The following is a 19,545-nucleotide window of genomic DNA, read 5'->3' as shown; positions in this document are numbered from 1 at the left end:
GCTCTTAGTATATTTATATGATAGAATACTACTATGAACTTATATTAAATACAAATTAGTGTCACAGATGTTCATAGGCTTGTCTTTACTGCTGACCATTTATCATATGACAGGCTGGACGCTTATTGCTACCTTCATGGTATAAAAAAAATGCAAATTAGAGGATTTTGAAGACCGTTTGCTTATTCAATATAACATCATTGAAAGTTAGTTTCAGACCAAAAGAACTAGGAGTACATACCAAAAGTTAAGACAGAGCAAGAGTCAGATTATAGAACTTACGAGAAAATTCTTAGTGCTTACAAGTATACACAAAACAAAATCTTATTAACCTGGTTATATTTATCTCTTATTCTGTGCTTTCAAAAGGTTTTATTTTTCTTTAAATTTTTACTGGAAACGTGCTAAGTGTTTTCCAAAAACATTTTCTTTAGTTGGTTAACTGCGTTCGCGTTATAATTTTATATAAGGTTATTTTAGTCTAAATCTATCTGGTTCTAATTTTTGTTCCGTGCTGTTTGTTTCATTTCAATGATTTAGACTAAACAAATATTTGGAGGAGTATGGGAAGAATGAGTTAATTTGATAAAACTCACCTAGATGTAAGAATAAATACTTTGTTCGGTGTGAGTTGGACTTCCTGTGAAAAGTCCTGGTGTAAGTATCCAGGTCGACAGTTTACTGGCGTCGGTGCGACATTCGTTGAGAATGCTAAACAGTTTCTGCTTAAAAACGAACGACTACAGTTTATGGTGAGCTTATTGCACTATCCAATTCATAGGTGTTGTATTTATAGTCAATACAAGGCGTTTTAAATGTGGTCCATTGATACTCTCATTATAATTTAAAAGCAAACGAAAATTAGTCACTCTATAAATTATTTTAAAGTTAAACGTCTTCAGAGATGTCGTGATGATGTTTAGCTTAGAATTTGTGTATTTTACCGATTGTTTAAGAGAATGGTATTCAAAATTAGCTGTATTGTTTTTCACTTCACTTAAGAATCTCTTAATTTGACTTTTTTTTATTTAACCTTTTGGGGGAATCCTTTGTTTACATTACCAATATGACTGATGTACAATGTCACAAAAAATAACATGAAAGTATTTTAAAAAACTAAAACGATACTAAATTATCTCAGATAATGTAATAAGCATTTTGGATATGTGCCAACTGACTCGGAACTACCGTAAGAGATTTATTTAAACGTACTTCGTGTATATGAAACTTTTTCAACTAGTTACAAACGTCACTTCTACAATTCCATAACTATTGTGATAATTCAACGGAAGTGTTATACTGTCCAGTTGCTAAATTAATTAATCATGGTGATCTCAAGTTTTAGAGTTAACAGCAACATGTTTCTGCGTCCAATTTTTCGCATACTATGAATTAACTGACTATTATATTTATGCTTAATAAATAAGAATATAAAAAATATTATTAAATAAATAATTTCAAGACAGGAGACTAATTATTTAACGGTTTTTTTTTAATCAATTTAACATAACATAGATAGCAAGTGGTAACCGTCGTCTAGACATGGACAGTGCTATGGACATAACAGAGTTAACATTACGAACTGGCTAATTGTGTAAACAACCCAAATAACAACAATCTCACTTAATAAAACAACTCACTTACGATTTCACGAATCACGAAATTTGTCTGTGACTTAATATCACCTGGGAGAAACTGGCGTAATCGATGAACAATTGTTTAATTACTTACTTACAAAAACGCCACACCAATTACTGGCTGTCAGGAATTTTCACACGCCAATCATAAAATTTACCATAAAATTGAGATGTTAATAAAGCTGCAGTGTTGCCACACTCGGTATACCCGGACCGTGAAAGTAAACATGGCGGTAGGTGCACTAAGAAAAAATTAACCAACTGTTTAGTGCACCATTATGAAAGGATTAATTACCACGCCCGCTTTACCGGGAAACATAAAAAAAAAATACGAATCGCCGCTCGTAACTTTAAAGAAATGGTATACTTTTATATCTGTGACGATTATTTTACGAAACGCAGCTAGGAAACATTAAAACAGACGTAACCACTTTTTTACCGCTAACGACCGGACCGGTCTGTGTATGAGACACGAAATAAGTCAGACATTAACAATTTATTGCCCTCAATTACAATCATCGCGAAAAAAGTCACTTCAACGACGGAATTCGGGACTTTTAAATCGAGGCGAAGTGAAAAACGAAAAGGCTGGCTTTAATTTCGGACGGCATCGGCGGCATTCGGCCCGAGTGCGGCCCCAACGGGCAGCAGAAGAATTCCAAAAATGAAAATGTCGGCCATAAACAACGAAACGATTTCAATGAAGTATAGGTATATGAGAATTAAAAAATAAAGGTTAACAAATCTGAGGATGTCCGCGCAGGGCCCGACTCCACGGTAGATCTGATAAGCGGTGAGAAGGGTAATGCGTTGAAACCGAAACCGCATTAAAAATAAACACTCTCATGATCAGTTCATCCGGATTTTATCCGAGAATGATGTGTACAGCCTTATACAAGTTTCGACGTGATTCTTTTGATGTTATCTCTATTTTTTTCTAATCTACTTTGCATATGTGAGCAGTAAAACTAGGCGCGCGTACATCGATGAGTAATATCACCTTTATAGAAAATTGGAATATTTGTTATTCTTTACGCATTTGATACTCTTTTTGTATTATACATTTGCAAAGCACAACTATTATTATTAGGGCTACAATTAAATTTACCAAAAAATTAAATCCGTTTCAGCTGTACTTCATGTAGTGATAATGAAAGAAAGTAATTAGTTGAATGAATGCAAATTTACGGATATTGTAAAAGTTGCATTGCTCGCGGTGGTTCCCAGCCTATGATCGGCCTTTGACACGTCTATAAATTCGTTGAAGTACGTATGAACGTAAGTACCGGCGCACCTCCCATACTAAATAATGGCGACGATTTATTCGCGCGGCTGCAGATACGAGCCGAGTATGTGAGCAGCTCACACCGCCACTCATAATTCCTAGAAACCGAGCGCGTGTGATGAATAAAGTGAGAAACTTTTGGTATTTTATCATGCAGATTTAAGGGTTCGTCGAGTCACTACATACATAGTACGTGCATTCTTTTTTCTCGTGAGACACCTCACTCACGGAAAAAATAACGCGGATTTAATTTTGCGACTGGATTTAATTCTTAATTTGAATTTTGATTGACGTCGCTCTATTATTAAATCCTCAAGTTGTCGCTTCGAGAAAAAATTGCCAGCAAATTACATTTCGACTACCACAATAAATCGGCCTCTTTGAACAATTTTATTAGCGCTCATAAATGTTAGAGAGACGCAGTTAAAATGTCAGAATCTGACCGTAAACGAGCGTCCATTTGAAAAAGGAGTGTTTTCTTTGCGTTCGGTTCGAGAACTCGAGACGCGTTGTAATAACAAGACCAGTAAAGTTTATTGTCTATTCACTGCGCTGATGAGCTTATTTTCTTTATCTCGTTGTCTATGACTAATCGTTATTAGGATCTCGACTTGACCAATTTCTTTAAGTTGTTATTTTAGCATCGACGTGCCCGAAATTATTGGAACGTCCAATCGTATTATGCGGTAACAAGTTTATTTAGGCGGATTTACCAGAAAAGGTGGGCTCGTTAATTGATAGGTTGCCGAAATAGCTGTGCAGTGGCTCCGAACAATGCAACTAGCGTTTTAATTATACACGCTCCGATTATTTAAATTTGAAACTTATGAAATCGCGGCTACAAGTGGTATTGTAATGGCTCATACATGCTGTCGTGATCCTCAAACTGTTACGGGGAATTTCATTTGCGATGCTTTTTTGTTTAACATTAATTGCCGCTCGTCCGACTGAGATAAAAGACGGCGTCGAAGAGGGAACAAGATCGAACGAGGCATTCCATAGCTTCGGTAGACTTTATTAAAAGAAGCGGATGTAGGGGTAAGTATTTTAAGAGGATCTCGACGCGAGCGGATTGAAATAAAGGAAATTACCACGAGCTCTCTTTTTATAAAAAAAAAAAAAAAATATATGCGGAAGTTACACACGACGTAGTCTGTATTGCTCTGCGTCCCAAGAATTATATTACAGTAAACGTCTACTTAGAGTGAACCTAACAAGCCGACGATTCGCGCGAAGGTTTGCAGTTTTTCCAACGTGTGGAAACTTATATAACGAGCTCGCATATTGAATAATAATGCGGAGTGTTTGTTTATTAATGAATGCAATTATAATTTGACGCCTTCTACTCCTTACTCTGATATATTTCGTGTTTCACCGCGTGATGCGATGCGGACTGTTAATTACTTTCTATTGGAGAAGCCGTTAGAAGAGTAAAAAGTGACAGAGTTCACATAAGCGACAATGGATAACAAACGGCAGTATGTTCTCGTGGCGTGCTTTACCGTACTATTGTTTTGATATTCGAATCAACATGTGACGTCATTGGAACGTTAATTTCTACGAAATCAACGGTTTTATTAAATGTTACGCTATTTCGCGTTATTACTAGGGGTGGGTAATATCGCGAAATATATATATATATATATATATATATATATATATATATATATATATATATATATATATATATATATATATATATATATATAGTTACAATAGGTATATATTAGCTTAATAAAGGGTATATTAAATACCGGTTGTACAATATATAGTTAAAATATATTATAAAGAACCCGATCGAAATTAATATAGGTGTTGGGCTGGTATGGATATTAAAATAGGTGATGACTCTTTTCCCGTCATCATTGTCCAGAGGAAAACAATATATATTTATATATATTTACTGGATATATTAGAGTGATACAGATATCACCCATGCCTAGTTACTACTTTTTTTATTATATTTCATTTTCAAATTGAGAAATTACATCTAATTAACGTAATTTAAAAGAATTCCTTCAATATTTAGTAAAAATAAATAAAGAAGGCAATAATTTCCAAACCGCTGTCCACATGTGGTTAGGCTAACCAAGGCGATTCCACACTTTCATTCAAATGCCACTATTTAGAGCGTGAAACTATTTACGAAACATGCAAAATAAGTAACAATCTCTCGAATTAGTTACGCCGTTGCTTAGTCTACTTGTTCCACAATAAAGATGCATGTTTCCTCGCTAAATGACACAAATACATTAATCAGACGGATAATGAGCTTATTTACTGCCCTTTTCAATAAGCTCTTACGAAATACGTTTTAAAAACTTTTTTATTATACCTATGGTATGTTTGAATGGGTTTAATTAACTTCAAAAGTAAATTGACAATGAGCAAAATTTTCTCAAGGCAAGCGTCTAAAATATAATACATTTTGGGATCATTCGCTTTGGAGAACATTCCTCGCTCTGCTGCTCACTGAGAACAAAATTTTATATATTATAAAGATACAAATATGACTACCACTAGGTAGGTGTCTTTGGATATTAATTTAATTAACCTTAATTAAGTTGGTGCGCGTTTGTTTCTAATGTAGTCTCACGCTAACAAATAAAACTGGATATAATATATACTCTTGACTCTTGCCAGATACGAGAAAATAATGCTTTCCGGATATAGGGTTGACACTAAATTACATTTTAAACTATGTTAGATAAAAGTTGATAAAACTAATAAAACGTTATCATTTGGATTTAACTGAGAAATTCAGAATATATGAATGCAGATTTATCTTTTTACAAAACTATGAAGTACATACTTATATATTTTATCTCTCATATTATCTATTGAGATTGACAGCACGTATGTGGTTGTAACAACCCTAAATCAAAGACAGGATTGTGTGAGGGCCGCGTTAAGTATCATGTTTTATAGGGCCCATAGTCGACCGACCTTCCGACTACGCTTTGTGGGAAAGTGCCTTGCTGAAATGGTTTATTTCTTCAACGGGAGCGCCAGTTCAGGAAATATTTAAAATACAATGGCAAGGATGATATATGGATTTATTAGAATTTAATCGTTCTAGCAACACTGGCATAAATGTAAAATGGCCGTAAGCGTTAATCATTTATATCTGAGAACACAATGGAAGATGGTCATTTTATTGAGATAAAACGTTTGACAATACAAACGATGAGTAATATCATCAACACGCAATACGGATCTTTAGTGATTCCATAAAAAGTATAGTTCAGGGCCAGTATCGTGTTAGAATAACGAGATACTGATGATGTGCGATTACGGCGCAGGCGCAGCTAGCTCGGGCAGTCGGGTCCGCACATGCGCGGAAATACACTCTGACATTTACACTGTCTCTCTATACAGCAGGTGTTTCTATAAAGTACCCATTGCATAAGTGTAAAATAGCTTCTTTTTTCGCATTAAAAAGACAGCGTGTAACGGTCTTTGGATTAACCTCGTGCTGCTGAATGAGCCTGTTCATACGATAGAGGGGAGCGGCCACCCAACAAGGCAAGGGTACAATTAAGCACCCTGTACCATTAACCTTACTCTGTGACTAGCGCGGTAATAGTTCGAGTATACGTGCGCGAAGCTTCGCTCATAATCCGGTCCTCACATTGACATCCGGGCATTCTAACGGACTTCACGAAGATATGCATTACAATATAAAACATGTGATTTACAAACACAAATTGTTTAAGAGTAAAATAAATGAAAACCCACCGCCGAGACGAGCGGTTGAATACAAATGAGATTTCTTTTTGGAGTGAGCCATCTCTTTCTTTAAATGCTGTATGATAAATCGTTTCTATGCGTCGTTAACGCGCGCGCCGGTTTACTTGTAATTTTACTGTTCGATGTTGTCAGTAATATTAATATGCTCATGACCTATTATCGGCTGGGTCAAATCTAAGTATGAACGTGGCCTAGCACCGATTTATTTCTCGATCAGATAAGTGTTCAGATGCAGTTGCGTTTTAAATTACTTGAACAGGATTGAAATACAACCGGACCTGCTACGGGACGGGAGACCCGACCGGAGGCTCGTGTTTCAAAATATTGTGATGCTGGCCAACACGGCACTCGACGATGAGTAAATTAAATGTCAATTTCGAATATCGAACGTTGTTGGTCGTTGTAAAGCAGAATTCCGTTCACCTGCTCAGCGAGTCACGAACGCAGCGCGCGGAACGTGCACCCATATAATACATTACGTGGTACATATTTATTCTTATGGGCGATATGCCTCGTAAAACAGGCACTTCTCAAGCCAACGATGACCTCATTGTGAGAAAAAAGTCCAACTCAGCCTATAATCCGAGCTATGCATAAGTTTTATATAATATCAGATTAAATTGAAGTTGAAACGGTATGGCACACATCATAGGGATAACAAAATTCGCTTAGTGACACATGGAAAACGTCATCTGGAAAGTAGGTAGCCAGAAGAAATATCACATATGGCGTGAATTCGGCACCAAACTAGTCGGCTTAGCCCGTCATTTTTGAAATTCGATAGAGAGGATTATTTCGCGTCACTTTCGCTCAATTGATCGCATGTCAACATATGTCCGTCAGGCAATAGAGAATTACATGTGAATTTAAGCAGGAAGTTCCAATTTAGCGCCAATTCATTTGAAATGATAGTGACTGTGTTACCGGACGCATGTCTATGATCCGAAAAGACTTAAATTTCGTCTATGACGCAGTACAGGGTCTCTACCTGCAGTTCCGTTTAGTTACCAAATGTCACGTTTTTCTCCAGATGGTCCGAGCTTGTGCAAGCGGCCGAGCTTAGGAGCGTTTGTTTGTTCAAACATTACGAGACGGTACGACATTTGAAGCGGGCCGCTAAATAAAATACAAATAGTACTCGAAACCTCGAGTGTCCACACGAGGCTGTGTAAACCATAGACAATTCACGCCAGTGAAATAACCGTAACTAAGATCCAATTAAGACGTCTGTTATCCTTGGAATCGAGATAGATTTAAGCGCTATCTGTAGATAAATAACAGGTAATTACAATATCGAATCACGATCCGGACTGACCTCTATGCTTTAATCGTCGATGAAGATGAGAACGAAGCCACAATGAAGGCTAAACATAGTATTCTAATAACATGTGGCTGGACATACACAACGCTACTTCGTAATTAATTAAAAATGAACCATTGAACGTTGTAATCGTCCCACACGGCCGCTCGTTAAACCATCAAGTATTCTTATCGTCATCGCTTCTGTCAAATTTGAATATAGATTCCCTTAATTTCTTTTTTACTATTATTTACGGCGAATGGGATGCCTCACACTGGCCATCGTGGATTATTGGAATTTGAATGTTGGTAACATTGACAGCGTTGATTTATTGATGTAGGGTTGCTACTTAATGCTTCTTTTACGATGTATTGATTTTATGCCTACAAAATTAATGAAGTGTTGTTTTGTTTACGCAAGTGTAGTATGTATGTAGAAAAGTATATTAGTACTCACCGGCCACGTAAAATCGAAGGGAAACACGATGGGATTACTAAATCCCTCCACATTGAGGTTGGGAACATCCAATGAATTTCCACCTAACACTGGTGTTGTAATATCACCAAACGTACACGGTGACGTGGTATCAATATTCGCTTGGTAAATCTTGAGGCACACACGGAATTTAGTCCTGCACGGCGCCAAACACGGCGCATCACTACTTGAGGAACCATCACAGCACTGGCCACTACTTAACCTACCCAATGAGTTCGTAAAACTTTTTATCCTAAGCTCGAACGATCCGGACGACAGCACCTGGAAAGAAATAAAATATTGTTAACAAACTGAATGTTCTACAAGGAACACACTCATAGCTTAACGCCTGTTTATCAATATCATGACAAAACTAACAGATTGTCAAAGCTCGCAACGCCCCCAAGATGTAATCCTCAAACAAACTATTTGCACAACTGTCCACGCGATCGATCCCGTTGAGACATTAACGGTTTCACTGGACAGTTTATGTAGGTCGTTTAAAAATGGGGTGGTGAGCTCATATGGGGTGACTGCACGCGGTGACACCCCTAACCTGAATTGAATTTCGAACACAAGTCTATATAACGCAATAGCATATTTTTTTATTCCTACTAATTAAAATTTTGGCGCCTTTTCTGATAATCAAATATTGTTGCTCTGACAACGGTACAACTTTATGATAGATAAGCATTTATCGATTAGTCGACTCGAATGGTCAATGTTCTCCGTGAATATTATTAAACGAATAATAATAACTCGTTTTTGTCGCCCCCAGCGTGGTACAACCCTTGTAATGAAAGAATGTGCAGTTGGTCGTATTGTATGTGGGGTCAACTAGTTTCAAAGCTAATGCATAAGGGAATGCGCATAAGAATACATCTGAATAATAAGCACCTTACGTATTTCTACTGTTGCGCGATATCCATGAAAAAAATAAAATAAAATACGCGCGCACTTTACATAAAATCGTATTAGTTTTGATATAATTTTTAAGTTAGTTCGGAGAACTGAGCCGTTATTTATATGGCATCGGAAGGAAGTGGTAGGTATTAAGTTATGGCGTTCATGGCAAATCATTACCGGAGACCTACTATAATAACGCCGATGTAACGCGTGTGCGTCCGTCGCTTCATAGCTTGCACGTACGAAAAAAAAATTGTTTCCTGCTCATATTCGATCTAATTGATTATTTAATTGTTGGACTGTCTCATAATAAATTACATGCATAAGTGTTTCCTATGTCCCTCATAACAATTAACGCGACTGGAATATTAATATTCGAATAATTATAGACTTAACAATAACCATATATATATGTAAGAAATGTTGCGTTTTTTATTTTTCCTGCAATGACTTTATAAATAACTCAATGTTCCCACGCCAAACCAGTTTTATCTGGTTAACCTGTCATAAGTCTAGAGACGAGAGAAAGGTATGCACAACGAACCATTGAGAACGGCGTCTTATCTTCTGTACTGCAGACGGCAAGTCTGTACCTACATGTCAAATTTTATCCCCCGTTTAAACAGAAAAGCGGTAAAAAATACACCAGATTTGGACTGGCTTCCTGCCGTGTCTATAGGGGTAAAGATCACCTCTGTGGATTGGAACGCGCAAAACATTCGACCTCTCTGTCTAACCGCATAGTTCAGAGGAGGAAACAAACATCTATTCCTCTTAACACATTAACGTGGTTACTGAACGTCAGGTAGGAGCGGAACCAAAAAAATGCTCCAAAAAACGTATACGGACACACTAAACATCCCCTTTTTTGTTGGCGTATTGTTTGTATAAAAGGATTGTGATGGATTGTGGCTTACTGTTTTATGAAATTGTTTATAATTAAACGCTTCCGTAAAAATAAATTCTATTACTACTTACTATTACTAATTACAGATATGAAGTTCGTGAGGATGAAGGATGTATATTTAGATGAATGTTTGGTACTATTTTATACAAGAACTACTGAATGGATTTCAATGAAATTTGCTACAGTGATAGGGTATGTCCTTACTTAAAACATGGCATACTTCATATACCGATACGCGGGCAAAACGGCGGGATACAGCCAGTAATGTACTAAACTATAAAATTGACAATGGCCATAAAAACAACATGGTTGCGAGCGACGAAGGTGCCTAGCCTCGGGCTGACCGCAAAGTAACAATTAAATAATACTTACGGGACTACCGATTAAGTTGAATTTTATAATGTCTTCGGGCGATTTGACGCGTTATCCGTCTGATTGATGTTGTTTAGCGAGAGCGTTTTTTAATAGGCGTTAAGCTTTATGAGCGTTTGTCGTTGCCTTTATGGAATTAAAATAATTACTTAATATACGAATTCATACAAATGGCATGTGAAATTCTCACAGCACACATACAACATTATATGGTAAATTATAGGACTTGTTTATTTATTTATTTTAAACTGGTCGATAAAGTCGTGTGAATTTTTTTTTTTTATTTCAGTTATGTCATCAGCAAAATAACATATGTTCTTCTGAAGGTAAGAAATTCATTAACAAAAGTTATAATAATATATGTAACTGTTTTTTCTATGCAGCTTAAAATGGCAATCAAGCTGACGGCCCACCTGATGGAAAGTGGTAACCAATGCTATAGACATGAACATATATTATCTTAATATTTGATATATTTAATAATAATTTTTCCTAATTAATCTAAATATAAAAATAACAGTACAGTACATATAATTAATAGATACTTAGCTAAAATAAAAAAGGATTGGTGCTTAATAAAATAAATAAAGAAATTAAACTAATATTAGTGCTAGTAGGTATACACCTATAACGAGGTAAATATAAACTAAGTTGTCCTTATTATTGTAATTTAACTCTTTATTCATCAGGAAAACAATATTTATCAGCACATTAACTTTCAACACACAACGTTGACTTTGAAGTATGTCAGTAATCAATCCCGCATCTGCCTAATTAATTTAAAATACGATCTCACAATTTAAACATTCGGCATCAATGAGTCATTGAATTCAACATTATTTGAAAAAACAATTTTTTTTTCACAATTGCAACATTTTACTTTTAAAGCAGTGTTTTTCAAAGTATGGGTCGCGACCCCCTGGAGAGTCCTTATGCCTCTACAAGTGAACCGCGGACGGTCGCAAAACCGTAAAAAACAAGAGGTTAACAACGTAATCGATGCCTGTTTTAGATAATGAAGTATTTACTTTATTATATTTAACCAATATCTAACTATGAAAATAAATAAAAATATATACAGGTTAGGAATCGCGGAGTGGAAGGGGTCGCAAAATATTTTTACATACTAGGGGGGTCGCGCGCTATGAAAAAGTCGAAAAACACTGATTCAAAGGAAAGTAAATAACATTAATTGCGGTGTCGAAAAAACCGTTCAAATTGATTCGAGTAGATTCGTACCTACGTATCGTCGATCTCATAGCGTTTTAGTATTTAATCTGTGTATCTAGTGTTTAGTTTACTTTTTTATTTTAATAGGATCGTCAAACGCTCACAACCTGACCGTATTCTTCAAAAAGTGTTGCTCTCTCTCAACAATCTATGTGCACGCGGCTTTACGAATATTATAAACTCCCGTGCGTTTTCAGAGTTACCTATTTGAGACTGTTTACCGCGCCGCTTTTATTAGGTACAGATAATAAGGAGTAATAATGTGAACACCATTGTATGTAAGTAAGCCAAAAGAGTAAACACTCGTTCCAGTCGGCAGGTTGAGCGCAATCTAAAAATAACACAAATAATGAAACGCAGGGGAATGTTTTTCATCTCGGCCGTTATAAGTACACGCGCGAAATGTGTTAAAATAAACTCCGAAACAGTCTTTTATTAGAGCGACGATGTGGCCAGTGCATTAATTCGCAATTCAATATTTTAAATTTAGAACATGCGACCACGCATGATCTTTTTATCTCTCAATCATAACACGTGCGTAGAGACGTAGACATTGTTTTGGTTACACTGCTACATTTTCCGTACACATGTTGGAAAATTGTTACGACTTTCTATATTCGTTGCCATGGCCAAATTAGTGATTACATTCTAGAAATAATAATGTCCATAAAACACAGCTGATGCATCGGTGGCAAAATTTTCATTATCAAATCAAATATAATTTTTCATGTTTCATTACTATTGAAATATAGGGGAGCGCACGCCGGATCCAACAAAGAGCGTTCCATTTCAAAGAATGTCTATAAAGGACACTCGTTTTAAAAGGAACAAAACGTTAAGAAATTCGGTTTTAGCGCGACAAAAGTTGCGATCTCTTTGTTGTTTAATTTCTGGCAGCTGCGCTTTTACAAAAGAAACATACGTTACGACGATGGAATTCCAAATCAAAGGAGAATCATGAGCTTCGAGCGCGTAATGGTGCCTAGATTGGCTGGAACTTATATGGAAAGCGCATAATAAGGTATTTTGCGGTTATTTAAACGTGTTGCACAAGGGAATTGAGATTTCGTGCGTCGGAGTCAGTTGAGGCTCGTGTACTATCGTCTATCGTAAACCAGATCTTCTTGCATGAATTGTTATTGGGATTATACGTGTGAACCTCTCGAGATTGGACACGGAACTTATTAAAATTGTTTCGAGTAATTACTAACTTTTTTATTTGTCATACAATCATTCCAATCAATATTATAATATATATATAGTATGTGTTAGAATTTATTTGAGAACATATGGCTGATTTTTAATATTCCATTTATGACTTTTTAAAATAGATTTTGCATTAGTCTTTTGTTTTACACTTCACTTGTGTCATTATCCTCTAAGTACACGTCTTAAAAACCTCTCCTTTTTGTTGCTATGCGGTATTCTACGTAACGGTTAGGAACCATATTTTCCGTTCCTTTCATCTGTTAATATACTAAGCTGTAAGCACTTATAAGAGGTAGAGAGTTATGCAGTTATACGAAATTAGTTTGAATGCGTATACGATTCATGTATTACACAGCAATTTAGCTTCAACGTTATGAAACTTAAGTGCATCTAGATAAATATCTATATACCTATAAAATAATAACATATTATTATTTTATAGGTGCATATATACATACAAGAGAGATTTCATTCTCGTGTAGTTGTAGTTTTTATACACGTGTAGTGATGAATTGTCAAGGTAGTCATATACAAAAAATACAGTCTAATTGAGACCCACTTTTTTAAAGTCGGTTAAAAGGTAAACAGAATTTCAATAGACACCTTATTAGATAATTTTACGCTCGACACCCACACATAGCAATTATTTAGCACATTTAAGTACTGGGGTATACATAACTGTCAACCATCGGCCTTAACTTTCGACTTACGTGTAATGAGAAGCTCACTCATCTTCCAACTGAAATATTGTGCAACCCACGCCGTGCTGCCAGCATAGCTGACACATTTACCCAATTCGGAATTTAATTATTTAGACAGGTAACACTAAACAATAGGACCTTAAATTAGAAGGTTACTTAGAATTATAATCAAGTAGATATCATTTCGAAATGAACTGGTGACAAACGATCATAAAGATATTTCGGACAGTTCTAATAATTTAGTCGAGAGAGATTAAATGAAGAAAGATTGTTTTATTCAGACACATTTAAAAAGTTGTCCGAACTAAGCTCTAGTTGTCTACGATCTCTTTTTTTGTTCTATCTATTCGAGTTTTTAATTGCAATGATGCAAAACATATTAAACTTTTTTCCCAACTAATTTATGCCTTTTTAACTAAGACATAAAACTCAAGATATGACAATCTTTATAAATAATACATAATCTTGGGCCGACTTCTCCGTATATCCAGTTTGGTGACATTGCGTAATCTGATCAATGATCCTGGCGGCCATTTTGCTTTTTTTTTTTTCAAGATACCACGCAATTAGCGTCCGGTTGAATTGAAAGAGAAATATGATGGAAGAAATGGCGGGTGTAGGGATCGGTAGCTATGGGAAATCATTATCTACACATTATACGGCTTAGATTATCAAATTAGTCCATATTATTTTTTCGCTAGTAAACCAGTGTAGAAAAATATTCGGAGGCTTAAAGTTAAATGGGCCATACATACATAACGAAGTTTTAAATTCCCATACATTTTACACTTTTCAAAATACCAATGCTAAATCAAAAGTTTTCTTTTATACTCAAATGCCACGTTGAAGCTCTATGGAAGATATTATTTACAGGCCCGTATCATTTCGATGATAAAACGTCATAATTAAAAATAGAATACTTAGGCATTCCATTTTTAATCATGAGTCTATGCTTAGACATAGCCTCGTCATTTTGTCACTACATACATACACTTCATGTAATCGAATGATAGATAGTTAGTTATGTCGACGCGATATTTCGAGTCCATTACACGCCCCCCATCACGCACAATAAGACGAAAACTACAAGTTTTCTCATAGTTAAGCCGTTAAAAACCAACGATTATACGGATTTCGTATATAGTCGTTTTATAATTGACTCGGTTCTCATAGAACAAAAACCTTTTTTGGACAATGGACGAAATTATAACAGAGTAAACCCGACCGTTAGGGAGTTTCACATACTTAAATGCTTATTGCTACTAACATGACATATGACGATTAATTATTATTGTGCCATTGTAAAAATCCGTGCGACTACATACAAAATGAGTTGAGACAGCAGGTGGTTGAGCTATTGAGACTAAGTACGTACCTAAGTGTTTATATTTGATTGCTGAGAATTTTTTTGGGAAATTTTTACTCGTACATTGTAATCTGTAGTCACCTTTAGAGTCATAGGTATTGACTTTGTTGGTAGGTACCTATAATATATAAAATTAATTTCAAATTATCGTTTATATATTTACAAGTAATAAGTCTAAGAACAGTATAATGTTAAATTATTTAACATATTATTATTTAACAGATTAGAAATCTCTTGATCCACATGTATAAAACTGGAATTATGGGTGCTGACAAAATGTCTAGTTTTAGTGATCACACCTATCTATTACAGTATTTTTTTTTAATTAAGGAACGAAATGAGAATGCATTAATTTAAATTGTTATTTATGATTTATTTTTTCTACTCTATTAAATCACAAAAGTAGTTTGGTTTTTTTCTTAGTACCTAATCAAGCCTACGTAAATCCTTATTTAGAACGTTTCGTGATTCGCAATTTGAGCAAAATGCAAATAAAATTCAAACTAAACCAGTTTATCAGGCTAGGTGGAGGTACCTACATAAAATTGTCAAATAAATTGAACCGCTAATTGTGAAAAAAAAAAGACCACTGTTATTAATCTAGCTAAAACGAATTGGCAATAAATAAATTTCTCGATTATATTATTGATCTGCGGAATTCCTAAATTAGACAACGTTCCACGACTGCTTTTTCAATTTGTAGCTAAGTAGACTTAATAACTGTACCTACTCAGCGCCTAACTTTTATGATGTGAGTAATAAAACGTCTATTAGACCAGCTAGTTGCCAGTGACAACGAACCCATGGCCGGGATGATATAATCATGGTGACAATTAAAATTCGTGTACGTGAAATTATGGAAATGCAGCTGGTGGGTTGCTCAGCTCAACTGAGGTCGCGGCATGCGCGCACCTGCTTCACTGCAATGTGGGCAATCGCCAGTGTGAACGCTTATGGTAGTTTTCGACTTTTCGGGTTAGTTTTTGGACTGAACGATTTGTAGATTGGTATTATTTTGAGACGAGTACAGTTTTTCTAAACGATTACTTATTGACTTTTTAATCTTGCATGATGCGTATTTGTTTTTTACCATAGCTTATTTCATTGTATTAAGTATTAGAATTGTTAAAACTGTTTTTAGTTGAATATCAAAACTAAAGACAGATAATTTGAATGAAATAGTGTAGGATGATGAAGCAGAAAATCCATTTTAAAAATGGAACATCTGGGCGATATACGAAAAAAAAATATATAAAAATGTAATCGATTATATCACAAATCATAACGCAATCATACACGCACCTAACAGCACTTAACGTTCCGTGCAAGCTATGACATGTTATGTCCTAGATATGCGACAGGTAGACGCCGTACTTAATCAAGATACAGAATGTTGCGCTATGCTCGATAATACAATATCTCACTGCAATCAAAGAATACTTTATATCCTTTTATAGTCTGTGACGCTTATTAAAAATTTCTTACGTAGGAACCTAGATGAACGCGATGTTTACTTGTAATCTTTGCGTCGTAGCACAGTGCGGGTGACAGCTGACATTTAAAAAGATGGAGTGAATTTTTTAGGATTGAAGTCAATCTAAAATCATAATCGAATATTTTATATAATATTTTTTCTACTTTTTCAGTGAGATGTCACTTGCATTATGCCATAAACTCGCATAGTATAGTTACAAATCGAGACCCGAACAAAAGTAGCCTTAAGTGAATTATTTGCTTTAAATTGGAAATTATTATTGCGGTTTCGAGCAGACGTGTTTCCGATGCCGCTTCCGATTGACGCTCAAATGATCACGCAAACCAACTTGTTTTATGCGATCTGAGAAAGAATAATGTGGGATGGCTCTAGGCGGTGGCAGTTTGCATGCACGTGAGCTTTTCAAAAATGGAACACGGCCATCGATATCCAGAGGTGCTTATCGAGTATGAAGTATCGAGTGGACCGATCGGTGGACAATTACATCAATGTCCGTCGATCGTCACGTAGACAGGACCGGGGGCAACTTAAACCAGTCCGGCGCGACGCGGTGGTGCGCAAAATACCGTTTTTTTTTATGGAACAACGCGACTTCATTCATAATGTATTATAGCGCCTTGAAAACACACTCGCATACACACGCATCGAGCTATAAATAAATGTAGATGATACAAGAGTTCGGTTGAGTGTGAGAAGACAGACCTGGCACAACCATTTAATTAAACCTGACTGGGAACGTTCAAAAACAATTAAGAAAAACGTAACTATTGATGGCAACGTAGGTAACTACACGAAAACATGGTGAATTCGCGATCTTATGAATCGATCCATTCCCGGCCCAGCACGCTGGCCGCACACAAACAAGTTATTAATATTTACATGTAAAATGCATTTGTGTTTGTTAATAACGGTACATTGGCGAACACATTAATACTTAAATAAGCGATCGTATGTTCTGCGCACACGCATGCATAGGATAGGTTCCCTCATTGCAAATTACCATTGGAGACCGGTAAACAACGCGGGAGAATAAAAACACACCCTACGCCCTATACTGGTGTATCGATTTTTTTTGCATCGGGGACTCGTTGACATTTCGGAAGGGGTCGTAATAGACGTAGTTATGTTTATTACCTACATCATTATCCACGATAGAATGCTAGCTAGAATGCTATAGTGATCGGAGCGTGGGTCCTAGGTACGTAACGATTGGGAAAGTAGGTATCGAAGCGATCGAGCTAGCATCGGCATTATCGATGTAGGGGTGGAGTGAATCATGTAGAGAGCGTTTATGCTATTTGAGATGTTGCTAGTGATGTACTTGTTTCAACAAATAAACACTTCGTCCCCACGATTGTCTGATTGATCGTTTATTACTACACCACATTCTTTTTTTAGTTTATTAGTTACTTTTAATGTACTAGTTGTTAAAGTAAAATTATAATAGGTAAGTATGTAAAATTATAAGTATTTATAAAAGGGTCTATACAAGAATTCATTGCATGTCGCCACTAAAGTTAATGAATATGAATTCACACGTCAACCTCTTAAAAGCAGCCCTTTTATTTGAATTAATTAATAACCTTGACCGGTTCATAGGGCAATGACCGCAAATCTAATCTCCAATAGATACCTTATGTATTACATTGGCGAATTATGTAATATTATGTTTTTAGCCCATCTAATCACGTTGCCGCCTATTCAAAAATTTTATTTACATTTTAGAGCTTTCGGTGTCTCGGAAATTAGCGACGGTCAATAAACAAGGGTTCCGTAGTGTAAACTAGACCGAACTACTAACCCTGCCCGAAATATCTCGCCTTCAGAGACGTCTGGAATGGTTATTCCTGTCGCACATGCATTCGTATCGTCGCGGATTCGCCTCTTTCAGAGTCAGCCTCGCCTCGAAGGCTTGGAATGCATCTAATTTTAAAGCGAAGAGGCTCGCGACCTAGCTGACCCCGCGCGCCGGGCGTATTAAAACCTGAACTTTCTTTATAACTATGTACCTCGTCTACCTATGTTTGTTTGCTCGGTAAACGTATTGAACACACACAGAGACGGGCGCGACTTGGAGTCGGCCGGCGAGGCTCGCGGCCGGTCACGACTTGCCGAGCTCACCTAACCTACACCCTCGCTCCGGACTATATCCAGGACAATCTGCTAATCCGAACGCCGTGCCACACTCGCTACTCGTGGGAAAGTGACGGTCGTGTAATGCAGGACGGCCTCGCGCCTACGGCCACCGGGATTGCAATGTTTATACTCGCGTATCGATGCGAACGTTTCGGCTTGGTATTGCTATGCGAAACATAAACAAACGGGGGTTCGCGCTTTTCGGTGTCGGTGTCAGTACCTGGGGTAGAAACCCTAGCAGGGCGATGAGCACCGCGGGGGCGCGCATGCTGGCGCGACCGGGCTAGCGGCGCCGGGGCATATATGTCGGGTTCCAGGCCCGGCAGTCGTCAGCACGCGGCAGAGGATCCGCAGTAATCCATCACTCGCACATGTATGCACTGAGCGTTTCACTGTTAAGTCACACAGCACAATAATCGAGGTGTCACTGGTTGCTCATCGGCTTCGGCGAACCGGTCGCGGGAGTGAACTACGTTCGAAACGCGCGCGTCGCGTGTGTCGGCGTGTTTGAGCCGTTATAACGTATATACGCGGCAACGCGTGACGGCAGACTGAGGAGGTGGCCGCGGTGCGGGCACGGCCGGCGCACCTGGTGGCGGGTGCGACGGGCCGAGAGATGGCGTTGCGCGACGCATCTGCCGGCCGACGCTCCCCGCGCGCTGCTTGCGCTCCCCTTCGCCAGCCAACCAGAAAATACACGGAAAACAGACGTCTGTGTACACGAACACGTGCCCATATGTAAAAACTTCGAAGAAGAATCGAGCGACATACTAGTTT

The 19,545-nt window shown here is 37.1% G+C and overlaps 1 protein-coding gene across 1 annotated transcript in view; it reads right to left on the bottom strand.

The window, feature by feature from the left end:
- LOC113520382 (neurogenic locus protein delta) overlaps positions 1 to 19,342 on the bottom strand; it is a 39,227-nt gene extending 19,885 nt beyond the window's left edge. The window contains exons 1-2 of the mRNA XM_026905709.3: positions 18,989 to 19,342; positions 8,429 to 8,728 (exon numbers count right to left, since the gene is read on the bottom strand). Of these exons, the coding sequence (XP_026761510.2) occupies positions 8,429 to 8,728; positions 18,989 to 19,036 (348 nt within the window). The 5' untranslated portion in view covers positions 19,037 to 19,342. The remainder of the gene's footprint in view (positions 1 to 8,428; positions 8,729 to 18,988) is intronic.
- Positions 19,343 to 19,545: the final 203 nt, after the last annotated feature.

This window comes from Galleria mellonella, unplaced genomic scaffold, assembly GCF_026898425.1.
Source record: "Galleria mellonella isolate WM207_F2 unplaced genomic scaffold, CSIRO_AGI_GalMel_v1 utg40, whole genome shotgun sequence".
NCBI classification, from domain to species: domain Eukaryota; kingdom Metazoa; phylum Arthropoda; class Insecta; order Lepidoptera; family Pyralidae; genus Galleria; species Galleria mellonella.
The sequence above is the reverse complement of the archived record's forward strand: the minus strand, read 5'-3'. Positions and strand labels throughout refer to the sequence as shown.